This window comes from Coregonus lavaretus (assembly GCF_964263955.1).
Source record: "Coregonus lavaretus genome assembly, chromosome: 15".
NCBI lineage: Eukaryota > Metazoa > Chordata > Actinopteri > Salmoniformes > Salmonidae > Coregonus > Coregonus lavaretus.
The window spans coordinates 50,316,478-50,330,700 of record NC_140002.1 but is presented as its reverse complement, the minus strand read 5'-3'; the positions used below and the strand labels follow the sequence as shown (position 1 = coordinate 50,330,700).

The window sequence follows — 14,223 nt, the reverse complement described above, 5'->3', positions numbered from 1 at the left end:
CAGTATATTTATTTGCTCGTGGAGTCATGGAAAGATTTAGCAAAGGTGACTTACACTAGTTCCTGGTGCTGAGCTTGATGCTGATGCTGCTGCAGATGTTGATGGGATAGGACCCTGTAAATAGAACACATAGGCCAGTCACGTTAGCCTCTATGGTAGATAGTTAGCTAGCTAGCTAACGGTTAGATACAGTCCGGTAGACTGAAGCTAATGTAACCTAACATAGCTAACGTTAGCCTGCAAACTTACAAATCACATCGCCAGATAGCAGCTGGCTAATTACATTGACTTGCTTTGTAATGTCTAGCCAGCGTATTATGAAAGCTAGCTACCTAGATTTTGGTTTAGATAAACAAATGTAGTTTGCTAGCTACAGTGGTGAGTTTAGCATGTAAATCTTGGTGGGGCAAACAATTTTTTTTGGGGGGGCGGATGCATGCCAGCAAAGCCAGTACACAACACAACACTAAACAATACATTAATTGTACTATATCAGTGACAAACGGTGCCCACAAACTGTTAGGGCCTACATAAAGATGTCCCAACAGCAGAGCTTTCCTTTCAGCACCATGGAGTGGATCCTTACCACTGCTACACCTGGCTGTCAATGGAGCCTTGTCTGGCAGCGAAACAGTTCTACTGACTCCTTGTGGATTTGTGTAAGTCGATAAGAACCGCATTCTCCTTCAATAATAACAAATGCCAAAATGAGTTTTGAGTTTCGAACCATTTATGTTCAGTAAATTCATAATGTTTGTTCTTACATTTAGCTCTAAGTATAAGCAAGTGCAAGCAAATGAGCTGCGACGAGGTAGGCTTATTCGTTCAGCACTTTCAAAATGGACAGCGACAGAATATCAGATAGATATTAGTTCAGATAAATTCGGCAAGATGTTGAGGCCTTAACTTTACTCTTTAAGTCACGAGAGAGAGAGAGAGAGAGAGAGAGAGAGAGAGAGAGAGAGAGAGAGAGAGAGAGAGAGAGAGAGGGTTAGCCTACCATTTGACTTATTTTTTATGGCCTATGTGGTCTAAAAAGGAAGGAAAATACAATAATGAGGATCCAGTTTTATAGACAATATACCGACGCACAGACAGTGCATTGCGCAAACAAAACAACCCTCGCAATATCAACTGGAATTACATGGGTCTATTACTGAACTATTTGTTGAAAACCAATATTTGAATGGGAAGAGACTGTTGAGATGTACAAACTATGGCATAAGGGAACGATGAGCGGATGAGAGGCAATCCGTAATTTTGATTAAGACATTAATGAGCAAGCTAAGATGGACGTAGTCAGTATAACTATTTGTTCAGCACTTTTTAAATGTACAGCGACAGAATTCAGAACATGGGCTGTTCTTACAGTATTCTCCCTGTACACCAAGTCAGAACCGTAGGATAAATAAAGAGGCATATAAGCAGACAATGAAAGCTCTTACAATATTCGATGATGACATTTCTCTAAAAAAGGCTATAGGCTACATGTGCACCACCAAGTCAAAACAGTAGGCTTAAGTTCTGAGGGGGAAAGGGACCAAATTATTAGGGTGAGGCACATGGGCTACTAACAGCTTACTACACAACATACACTTAGTATTACTTTCTTAGCTACAGTATACAGTGGGGAAAAAAAGTATTTAGTCAGCCACCAATTGTGCAAGTTCTCCCACTTAAAAAGATGAGAGAGGCCTGTAATTTTCATCATAGGTACACGTCAACTATGACAGACAAATTGAGAAAAAAAAATCCAGAAAATCACATTGTAGGATTTTTTATTAATTTATTTGCAAATTATGGTGGAAAATAAGTATTTGGTCACCTACAAACAAGCAAGATTTCTGGCTCTCACAGACCTGTAACTTTTTCTTTAAGAGGCTCCTCTGTCCTCCACTCGTTACCTGTATTAATGGCACCTGTTTGAACTTGTTATCAGTATAAAAGACACATGTCCACAACCTCAAACAGTCACACTCCAAACTCCACTATGGCCAAGACCAAAGAGCTGTCAAAGGACACCAGAAACAAAATTGTAGACCTGCACCAGGCTGGGAAGACTGAATCTGCAATAGGTAAGCAGCTTGGTTTGAAGAAATCAACTGTGGGAGCAATTATTAGGAAATGGAAGACATACAAGACCACTGATAATCTCCCTCGATCTGGGGCTCCACGCAAGATCTCACCCCGTGGGGTCAAAATGATCACAAGAATGGTGAGCAAAAATCCCAGAACCACACGGGGGGACCTAGTGAATGACCTGCAGAGAGCTGGGACCAAAGTAACAAAGCCTACTATCAGTAACACACTACGCCGCCAGGGACTCAAATCCTGCAGTGACAGACGTGTCCCCCTGCTTAAGCCAGTACATGTCCAGGCCCATCTGAAGTTTGCTAAAATGCATTTGGATGATCCAGAAGAGGATTGGGAGAATGTCAGATGAAACCAAAATATAACTTTTTGGTAAAAACTCAACTCGTCGTGTTTGGAGGACAAAGAATGCTGAGTTGCATCCAAAGAACACCATACCTACTGTGAAGCATGGGGGTGGAAACATCATGCTTTGGAGCTTTTTTTCTGCAAAGGGACCAGGATGACTGATCCGTGTAAAGGAAAGAATGAATGGGGCCATGTATCGTGAGATTTTGAGTGAAAACCTCCTTCCATCAGCAAGGGCATTGAAGATGAAACGTGGCTGGGTCTTTCAGCATGACAATGATCCCAAACACACCGCCCGGGCAACGAAGGAGTGGCTTCGTAAGAAGCATTTCAAGGTCCTGGAGTGGCCTAGCCAGTCTCCAGATCTCAACCCCATAGAAAATCTTTGGAGGGAGTTGAAAGTCTGTGTTGCCCAGCGACAGCCCCAAAACATCACTGCTCTAGAGGAGATCTGCATGGAGGAATGGGCCAAAATACCAGCAACAGTGTGTGAAAACCTTGTGAAGACTTACAGAAAACGTTTGACCTGTGTCATTGCCAACAAAGGGTATATAACAAAGTATTGAGAAACTTTTGTTATTGACCAAATACTTATTTTCCACCATAAATTGCAAATAAATTCATTAAAAATCCTACAATGTGATTTTTCTGGATTTTTTTTCTCATTTTGTCTGTCATAGTTGACGTGTACCTATGATGAAAATTACAGGCCTCTCTCATCTTTTTAAGTGGGAGAACTTGCACAATTGGTGGCTGACTAAATACTTTTTTTCCCCACTGTACATATTTCCCTGGCATATTACATCATTTATGCAGCAGCATACAATACATTTTTGGACTCACCGTTGTTGTGCTCACTTGAAGAGGAAGGTGGTGCGGTGGTCCTTTGTCATCAAACTTTGTCTGGCATTCTCTAGATTAATGGTGCTTTCGAGACAACTGGGAACTCGGAGAAAGAAAACATGGTCGAATCATGACGTCAGTGATCTTCAGGTCAGAGCTCTAGAAAGAGGCCAGAGTTCTCGACTTGGAATTCCGAGTTGGATGACCGTTCAAGGTGTATTTTCCCTGTTGGAGTTCATTTTTTCCCCAGTTTTCAGTTGTCTTGAACTCACTGAAATCTGAGATTTGCCAGTTCTGAGTTTCCAGTTGTTTTGAACCCAGCAGAAGTCATGCTGGATTGAGAGCATGGCCAATGTATTCAACCTTTTCTGGCCCATGGTGTTGCGTGTGAATGTTTATATTTTTATGCTTGGAAAAGAGACCCTTTCAAACAGATGTTTTAAATCCTTAAACCCAGACTTGGACCACATACCCACTCCACCAAGTAGCAGGCAGGGGAAGCAAAATAGTGATTGCTTTCAAACCACTCATTGTTTAATTTGCAATTTCCGACTTGTTGTGTAATGTTTCTGTCCAATGTCCGATGAGCACTGATACCTTTTATCTATAATTTATCTTCATACGATAAGGAATGAAAAGGATTTGCCAGTAGATTGTCGACGTGATTCATGATGATGACTGCTTGTCTAGCTTGCTAGCTAAGATTTTGAAAGTATGATGTTGATATGATCAGTCCAATCAAAGCTACGGTAGATATAACGTGATTTCATGTCATTTTATCTTTGGCCGCAATCAATGGGGCTTGAACTGCCTAGCTCTCCCTGTAGATTCTCCGGTGACGTAGTGTCCCCATGAGTGACAGAACACTGAGCCAATCACGGTGCAACTTGAGAAGATTACCAACACCTACTTTCCACTGGCTGCCCCTCCATCATAGAAAGCACTGAGTTAGGCTGAAACACCTGCATTTTGGAGCTGCCTTACTCAAGAAAGCAAGAAAGAGACCATGTGAAATCCTTTGGCTGAAAGTGCTGTCTACCAACACAAACATTTGGATATTTCTCATAGGAGTATTCACAACATAGGCAGCGTTCTTTATTACCGCAACCCATGAAACATGTTTTTACCTTGATAATAAAGCATCGCATGCATATCATCACATTTGCGTAGTGGTATAGAGCAGTAGAGTAGAGGCACTTACAGAAGTTGCACACATGGGATTTTTTTTGTTGCCTTTTATAAAAGCATTTCAGACTTTAGACTTCAGACTTTAGCATAATATTTTTTAATGCCGCGTTCAAAACAACTGGGAACTCAGAGCTGGGAAATTTCAGACTTCCGACTTCAGTGCGTTCAACACAACTGGGAAATCGGGAAAAAACTTGCTCCGACTGGGAAAATTAGTTTGAACGTTCATCCAACTCTGAGAGGGGAACTCTGGCCTCTTTCTAGAGCTCCAACATTCCGACCTGAAGATCACTGATGTCATGATTCAACCTCGTTTTTTTCTGAGTTCCCAGTTGTCTTGAAAGCACCATAATATCGCACAAATGATCAAAATGACAGGCTACTTTGACACTGACAAACTGAGAATCTGAGATCAATGAAAACGACTTTGTCTTGAATCCATCAATAGCCTAGGCCTAGGTGTGTGGAGACATATTGTATGCTACAATATGAGGAGGAAATTATAGTCCTAAAAATGCAGGAAAATTAACAAAGAGGCAACTCGAATGAACGTTCATCGCAAAAAGTGACAAATATTTTTCATGCCATGAGAGGTACCGGATCCAGCTAAATAGGTTCCGGAACGAAACAGTCCAAAACGTAGAGGTGCCGGATCCTGTTCCGGCAGGCTCCAGCTCAAATTAAGCACTGCCGACAGCCACTGTCAGCTCCGAGGAATATTTTTATGTTACCCCAGCAGCCTGCACTTGCTTGTACAGTGCCTTGCAAAAGTATTCATTCCCCTTGGCGTTTTTCCTATTTTGTTGCATTACAACCTGTAATTTAAATGGATTTTTATTTGGATTTCATGTAATGGACATACACAAAATAGTCCAAATTGTGTGCAATCTAAGTGTCACATGATCTGTCACATGATCTCAGTATATATCCACCTGTTCTGAAAGGCCCCAGAGTCTGCAACACCACTAAACAAGGGGCACCACCAAGCAAGCGGCACCATGAAGACCAAGGAGCTCTCCAAACAGGTCAGGGACAAAGTTGTGGTGAAGTACAGATCAGGGTTGAGTTATAAAAAAATATCAGAAACTTTGAACATCCCACGGAGCACCATTATATCCATTATTAAAAAATGGAAAGAATATGGCACCACAACAAACCTGCCAAGAGAGGGCTGCCCACCAAAACTCACGGACCAGGCAAGGAGGGCATTAATCAGAGAAGCAACAAAGAGACCAAAAATAACCCTGAAGGAGCTGCAAAGCTCCACACCGGAGATTGGAGTATCTGTCCATAGGACCACTTTAAGCCGTACACTCCACAGAGCTGGGCTTTATGGAAGAGTGGCCAGAAAAAAGCCATTGCTTAAAGAAAAGAAGAGACTAAAATTTAGCTTTTTGGCCATCAAGGAAAATGCTATGTCTGGCGCAAACCCAACATCTCTCATCACCCCGAGAACACCATCCCCACAGTGAAGCATGGTGGTGGCAGCTGTGGGGATGTTTTTTCATCGGCAGGGACTGGGAAACTGGTCAGAATTGAAGGAATGATGGATGCCGCTAAAAACAGGGAAATACTTGAGGGAAACCTGTTTCAGTCTTCCAGAGATTTGAGACTAGGACGGAGGTTCACCTTCCAGCAGAACAATGACCCTAAGTATACTGCTAAAGAAACACTCGAGTGGTTTAAGGGGAAACATTTAAATGTCTTGGAATGGCCTAGTCAAAGCCCAGACCTCAATCCAATTAAGAATCTGTGGTATGACTTGAAGATTGCTGTAAACCAGCGGAACCCATCCAACTTGAAGGAACTGGAGCAGTTTTGCCTTGAAGAATGGGCAAAAATCCCAGTGGCTAGATGTGCCAAGCTTATAGAGACAGACCCCAAGATACTTGCAGCTGTAATTGCTGCAAAAGGTGGCTCTACAAAGTATTGACTTTGGGAGGGGAGGTGAATAGTTATGCACGCTGAAGTTTTCTGTTTTTTTGTCCTATTTCTTGTTTGTTTCACAAAAAAAATGTTTTTGCATCTTCAAAGTGGTAAGCATGTTGTGTAAATCAAATGATACAACCCCCCCCCAAAATCCATTTTAATTCCAGATTGTAAGTGCAACAAAATAGGAAAAATGCCAAGAGGGGTGAATACTTTCGCAAGCCACATCCAGGCACTGAGCACCACACCATGACTAAAGTTCTTCGCAATCTCAAAAGGTCAAATAGGGGGTGCTTATATTTCTCCTGTTTCACTGTATGTACAAGTGTGCAACCTGTACAAGTGAGAGGTGTGAATTGTAAATGTGTTTTTTGCATATCCCAACTCCCCTGAGATACCCTCTGATGTTCTATGAACAAGTGGCTGGTCCAGTGAGTAACGTTAGCTACCTGTTGACGCCAATTTTCAACTGGATCATCTTCGACAGGTTCGGTACTACATTCTGAAATCGCTATGAATTCCACATATTGTGGTTTGCTTACAATCAGGAAATGTAGATGGCCCGTTTCTACCCGTGAGATGCAGAAACACTGGTATTTGAGGCAATTCTCGATTTTTTATTAATAACATATAAATGTACATATACAGTGAAAGAGCAGCGGTGAAATATCACTTTAAGAGAAGCTGCAGAACAGGCTACATTACTTCTAACGAATAGCTCCTAATTTAATTACGTTTGATATTAATTGATTCATTGAAGTCTCACTCCTTGTCCCTGTGTGTCGTTGACAGCATGAAGAAGTCGTTTGGCTGCGGGAAGAAGAACGAAGGAGAAAAAGAGGCGTTTGCAGTGATGAAGGAGGAGTACAGGAAGCTGGGGAGCATGACCTTTGCCGAGGGGGCTGTGCTGACCATCTTTGTCCTGCTGGTGGTGATGTGGTTCACCAGAGAACCAGGCTTCATGCCAGGCTGGGCCACTGTACTGTTCAACAAGGATGGAGCGTGAGTAGCACACACATATAGATACATTTATGCACACAGACTGGCGCAGTCAGGTGCACACACATACATACACACACACACACACACACACACACACACACACACACACACACACACACACACACACACACACACACACACACACACACACACACACACACACACACACACACACACACACACACACACACACACACACAGCTAATTACATTTATGCATGTAAATGAATGCATGCACACAAACCTTACTCTTCAACACACACCAATAAAATGTGAATGTCTGTTCTTCTAACTGAATTCTAAACTCTCTCGCTGTGTTGGTGTCCTTCAGGTTTGTGACGGATGGGACGGTGGCCATCTTGATGTCCACGCTCTTCTTCATCATCCCCTCACGGCCGTTCTGCTATCGGAGTGCTGAGGAAGAGGAGGGAGAGGCCGGGGAGGAAGGTGAGGGTGGTTCAATGAAAGAGCTACAATAACAAAGATCTTTGTCTGCAGATTCTGTTCTGTCAAGAAGACTCAATGAGACAAAGTTCAGTTTCACTCTCAAATGAACAGAGAGGCCTTGAATGTGCATTGTTCATGTTAATGTTAATTTCACTTCTTTTTCTCCCCTCCCTCTCTCCAGGTAAGAAGAAGCAGAAGGCCCCAGCTGCTCTGTTGACCTGGCAGGTGGTCCACGAGCGCATGCCCTGGAACATCATCCTATTGCTGGGAGGAGGTTTCGCTCTGGCCAGCGGCAGCGAGGTGTGTGTGTGTGTGTGTGTGTGCAGGCGTCTAGTATAACACCCTGTCTATGTGTCTGTCTGTGCAGACGTCTGGTCTATAATGCCCTGTGTCTCTCTCTCTCTCTCACCTCCACCATCTCCCCCTCTCTCTCTGTTCCTCTCTCAATTCAATTCAATTTAAGGGCTTTATTGGCATGGGAAACATATGTTAACATTGCCAAAGCAAGTGAAGTAGATGGTAAACAAAAGTGAAATAAGCAATAAATATTAACAGTAAACATTACACTCAGAAGTTCCAAAAGAATAAAGACATTTCAAATGTCATATTATGTATATATATATACAGTGTTGTAACAATGTGCAAATAGTTAAAGTACAAATGGGAAAAGAAATAAACAAAAATTTATTAATTTACATTTTCTTGTGGCAACAGGTCACAAATCTTGCTGCTGTGATGGCACACTGTGGTTTTTCACCCAGTAGATAAGGGAGTTTATCAAAATTGGGTTTGTTTTTCGAATCATTTGTGGGTCTCTGTAATCTGAGGGATATATGTGTCTCTAATATGGTCATACATTTGGCAGGAGGTTAGGAAGTGCAGCTCAGTTTCCACCTCATTTTGTGGGCAGTGTGCACATAGGCAGACCTGGCTCTCAAGAGAAGACAGGCTATGGCGGCCTTTCTCAATAGCAAGGCTATGCTCACTGAGTCTGTACATAGTCAAAGCTTTCCTTAAGTTTGGTTCAGTCACAGTGGTCAGGTATTCTGCCACTGTGTAGTCTCTGTTTAGAGCCAAATAGCATTCTAGTTTACTCAGTTTTTTTGTTAATTCATTCCAATGTGTCAAGTAATTCTCTTTTTGTTTTCTCATGATTTGGTTGGGTCTAATTGTGTTGTTGTTGTTGGCCTGGGGCTCTGTGGGGTCTGTTTGTGTTTGTGAACAGAGCCCCAGGACCAGCTTACTTAGGGGACTCTTCTCCAAGTTCATCTCTTTGTAGTTGATGGCTTTGTTATGGAAGGTTTTGGAATCGCTTCCTTTTAAGTGGTTATAGAATTTAACGGCTCTTTTCTGGATTTTGATAATTTGGTCTAATTCTGCTCTGCATGCATTATTTTGTGTTTTTCGTTGTACACTGAGGATATTTTTGCAGAATTCTGCATGCAGAGTCTCAATTTGGTGTTTGTCCCTTTTTGTGAATTCTTGGGTGGTGAGCGGAGCCCACACCACACAACCATAAAGGGCAATGGGTTCTATAACTGATTCAAGTATTTTTAGCCAGATCCTAATTGGTATGTCAAATGTTATCTTCCTTTTGATGGCATAGAAGGCCCTTCTTGCCTTGTCTCTCCGATCGTTCACAGCTTTGTGGAAGTTACCTGTGGCGCTGATGTTTAAGCCGAGGTATGTATAGTTTTTTGTGTGCTCTAGGGCAACGGTGTCTAGGTGGAATTTGTATTTGTGGTCCTGGCAACTGGACATTTTTTGGAACACCATTATGTTTGTCTTACTGAGATTTACTGTCAGGGCCCAGGTCTGACAGAATCTGTGCAGAAGATCTAGGTGCTGCTGTAGGCCCTCCTTGGTTGGTGACAGAAGCACCAGATCATCAGCAAACAGTAGACATTTGACTTCAGATTCTAGTAGGGTGAGGCCGGGTGCTGCAGACTGTTCTAGTGCCCTCGCCAATTTGTTGATATATATGTTGAAGAGGGTGGGGCTTAAACTGCATCCCTGTCTTACCCCACGGCCCTGTGGAAAGAAATGTGTGTGTTTTTTTGCCAATTTTAACCGCACACTTGTTGTTTGTGTACATTGATTTTATAATGTTGTATGTTTTTCACCCAACCCCACTTTCCATCAATTTGTATAGCAGACCCTCATGCCAAATTGAGTCAAAAGCTTTTTTGAAATCAACAAAGCATGAGAAGACTTTGCCTTTGTTTTAGTTGGTTTGTTTGTCAGTTAGGGTGTGCAGGGTGAATACGTGGTCTGTCGTACGGTAATTTGGTAAAAAATCAATTTGACATTTGCTCAGTACATTGTTTTCACTGAGGAAATTAACTAGTCTGCTGTTAATGATAATGCAGAGGATTTTCCCAAGGTTGCTGTTGACGCATATCCCACGGTAGTTATTGGGGTCAAATTTGTCTCCACTTTTGTGAATTGGGGTGATCAGTCCTTGGTTCCAAATATTGTAACCACAGGCCTTTTTGGGTTAGAGGGTTTTTATTTTGTCCTGTAGTTCATTGAATGTAATTGGAGAATCCAGTGGGTTCTGGTAGTCTTTAATGGTTGATTCTAAGATTTGCATTTGATCATGTATATTTCTTTGCTGTTTGTTCTTTGTTATAGGGCCAAAAAGATTGGAGAAGTGGTTTACCCATACATCTCCATTTTGGATAGATAGCTCTTCATGTTGTTGTTTGTTTAGTGTTTTCAGAAGTGGTTAGAGTCTATGGATTCTTCAATTACATTGAGCTGATTTCTGACATGCTGTTCCTTCTTTTTCCGTAGTGTATTTCTGTATTGTTTTAGTGATTCACCATAGTGAAGGCGTAGTCTCAGGTTTTCTGGGTCTCTATGTTTTTGGTTGGATAGGTTTCTCAATTTCTTTCTTATGTTTTTGCATTCTTCAACAAACCATTTGTCACTGTTGTTACTTTTCTTCGGTTTTCTGTTAGAGATTTTTAGATTTGATAGGGAAGCTGAGAGGTCAAATATACTGTTTAGGTTTTCTACTGCCAAGGTTACAACTTCACTATTACAGTGGAATGTTTTGTCCAGGAAGTTGTCTAAAAGGGATTTAATTTGTTGTTGGCTAATAGTTTTTTGGTAGGTTTCGACACTACTTTCCTTCCATCTATAGCATTTCTTAATATTATTAAGATCCTTTGGCTTTGATGCCTCATGATTGAGTATTTCTCTGTTCAACTAGACTGTGATTTTGCTGTGGTCTGATAGGGGTGTCAGTGGGCTGACTGTGAATGCTCTGAGAGACTCTGGGTTGAGGTCAGTGATAAAGTAGTCTACAGTACTACTGCCAAGAGATGAGCTATAGGTGTACCTACCATAGGAGTCCCCTCGAAGCCTACCATTGACTATGTACATACCCAGTGTGCGACAGAGCTGCAGGAGTTGTGACCCGTTTTTGTTGGTTATGTTGTTGTAGTTGTGCCTAGGGGGGCATATGGGGGAGGGAATGCTGTCACCTCCAGGTAGGTGTTTGTCCCCCTGTGTGCTGAGGGTGTCAGGTTCTTGTCCAGTTCTGGCATTTAGGTCGCCACAGACTGGTACATGTCCCTGGGTCTGGAAATGATTGATTTCCCCCTCCAGGATGGAGAAGCTGTCTTCATTAAAGTATGGGGATTCTAGTGGGGGGATATAGGTAACATTTTTCTCTGTTGAGATTATTTCCTTTTGAATTTCTAGCCAAATGTAAAATGTTAGGTCTGCTCTATACCAAATTAGCATACCCCCTGAGTCCCTTCCCTGTTTCACACCTGGTAGTTTGGTGGATGGGACTACCAGCTCTCTGTAACCTAGAGGGCAACCAGTGGGTCCCTCCTCTATACCATGTTTCTGTATAAGTCTCTCTCTCTCTCTCTCTCTCTCTCTCTCTCTCTCTCTCTCTCTCTCTCTCTCTCTCTCTCTCTCTCTCTCTCTCTCTCTCTCTCTCTCTCTCTCTCTCTCTCTCTCTCTCTCTCTCTCTCTCTCTCTCTCTCTCTCTCTCTCTCTCTCTCTCTCTCTCTCTCTCACTCCCCTCCCCCTCATCTCACCCACCCCATCTCTCTTTCTCTAGGCATCTGGTCTGTCTAAATGGCTGGGTGAGAGTCTTGCTCCTCTACAGTCCATTCCTCCCTTCGGTATCTCTCTGCTACTCTGTCTGCTGGTGGGGACCTTCACTGAGTGCTCCAGCAACACAGCTACTACCACACTGTTCCTGCCCATACTGGCCTCTATGGTAAACGCAAACACACGTACAGATGCACGCATGCACAAACGTACGCACACACACACAGGCACGGCTGCACAAACCTACACACAAACACACACGCAAGAACGCACGTACGCATGCACGCACATATGAATACACTTACACACGCACACACACCCATTTGCATACACACACACAGACACATCCACGCACACACACACACTCTATCCTCTCGCTTTCTCCCTCTTCCTCTCTCTCTCACATACACGTGTCTAAGTGTGTTGAATGACTGAGTGTGTTCCTTTCTACTTCCCACCAGGCCACAGCTATTGGGCTGCATCCTCTGTACGTGATGCTGCCCTGCACCATCTGTGCCTCGTTGGCTTTCATGTTGCCTGTGGCAACACCTCCCAACGCCATCGTCTTCTCCTATGGAAACCTCAAAGTAATGGACATGGTGAGACACAACACACACACACAGGTGCATATGTGCACACACACACATGAATGGATAGACACAGACAGAGACACATATATACTAAAATGTATGCTACTGTAAGTTGCTTTGGATAAAAGTGTAAGCTAAATGGCATATATTATATTATATTATTACACATTCAAATGCAACAGTGTTTACTGTATACCTGCATTTGTGTTGATGTGTTGTCCAGGTGAAGGCAGGCTTCATGCTGAACATGATTGGGATCCTGACCATCAACCTGGGCATCAACACCTGGGGAGACGCAATGTTCCAGCTCAGCACCTTCCCTGACTGGGCCAACATCACACATGGGACCAAGCCCTGAGAGGGGGAGGAGAGAGAGGCGGGAGGGAGGAGAGGGGAAGGAGGAGGATAGAGGGAGAGAGAGAGAGAGTGAGGGAGAGAGAGAGAGAGAGAGAGAGAGAGAGAGAGACACAGAAAGGAAGAGATAAATGTGGACTGACAGGCAAAGAGAAAGTCAGGCATAGAAAGAGAGATAGAGATAAAGAGAATGGAAAAGGAGATGAAGCACACACACACATAATGCTGTGACGATGACCAAGTACACTCTGTAGCTCAGTTGGTAGAGCATGGCACTTGCAACGCCAGGGTTGTGGGTTCGATTCCCACGGGGGGCCAGTATGAAAATGTATGCACTCACTAACTGTAAATCGCTCTGGATTAGAGTGTCTGCTAAATGACTAAAATGTAAAAAATGTACACCAGCTACAGTATATTCTTCTTAATTTAGAACCGTTTAGAAATAAGATACCATATGCAATATGGTTGCAGGTCCACCTTACCCTCTGATAGGCTAAGTCTGCTGTAAAAAGTGCCTAGGTGGTAAGGGAAAGGGGCTAGGGAGCTCTGGGCTAAGGGTTGTTTTTGGTCTGGGCCATACTTTACAATACAGTACCATTGCCCCCTAGTGTTCATTACATGTCATTGTAAATCTGGTAAAGCAGAATAGGGTTGAACACAACAGTGCACTCATTTGAATAGAGTCACATCAGTTCCAGACAATGATATCCTCATAACCAGACTACTTATTCAAAGCAAGCATTGTGCAGGAATATATGTAGGAATAAAAGTTATAGATCCTATATTCTTAAATCCTAAACAGAGGGCATGGTATCGGCACTGTGAATACATTTAAATTAAATTCTATTTGTACTTATTATTGTGGTCCTTTTTTGGACCAGATACAATATGTAATATGCAGTAGCATCATCACACCACATTAGGATTGTGTGTTGTATGGATCTAATTATATGGTTGTCATTATTAACTGTTTCTTATCCAGACAATAAGATCACAACAATAAAAAGTTATTAACAAATAATTAGACTGATGACTGTGTACACATCCCAAATGGCACCCTATTCCATATATAGTGCCCTGGTCAAAAGTCCAGGTAGAGGGTTCATGTTTGTTGAGCTCAAAATGTCTCTTTTGTACATACATTGCCTTCAGAAGGTATTCATATACCATATAACTGACTGGGGTATGTTTGTGAAGGATACAGTGCCTTGTAAAAGTATTCATCCTCCTTGGTCTTTTTCCTATTTTGTTGCATTACAACCTGTAATTTAAATTTATTTTATTTGGATTTCATGTAATGGACATACACAAAATAGTCCAAATTGGTGAAGTGTTGGGTTGGGTTATAGAAAAATATC

General features: G+C 42.5%; 1 protein-coding gene across 1 annotated transcript in view; it reads left to right on the top strand.

Annotated features, from left to right (window-relative positions):
- slc13a2 (solute carrier family 13 member 2) overlaps window positions 1–12,869 on the top strand; it is a gene marked incomplete at its 3' end in the record, with an annotated part of 57,205 nt that extends 44,336 nt beyond the window's left edge. The window contains exons 7-12 of the mRNA XM_084178213.1: window positions 7,192–7,401; window positions 7,732–7,847; window positions 8,029–8,147; window positions 11,929–12,090; window positions 12,383–12,520; window positions 12,735–12,869. Of these exons, the coding sequence (XP_084034339.1) occupies window positions 7,192–7,401; window positions 7,732–7,847; window positions 8,029–8,147; window positions 11,929–12,090; window positions 12,383–12,520; window positions 12,735–12,869 (880 nt within the window). The remainder of the gene's footprint in view (window positions 1–7,191; window positions 7,402–7,731; window positions 7,848–8,028; window positions 8,148–11,928; window positions 12,091–12,382; window positions 12,521–12,734) is intronic.
- Window positions 12,870–14,223: the final 1,354 nt, after the last annotated feature.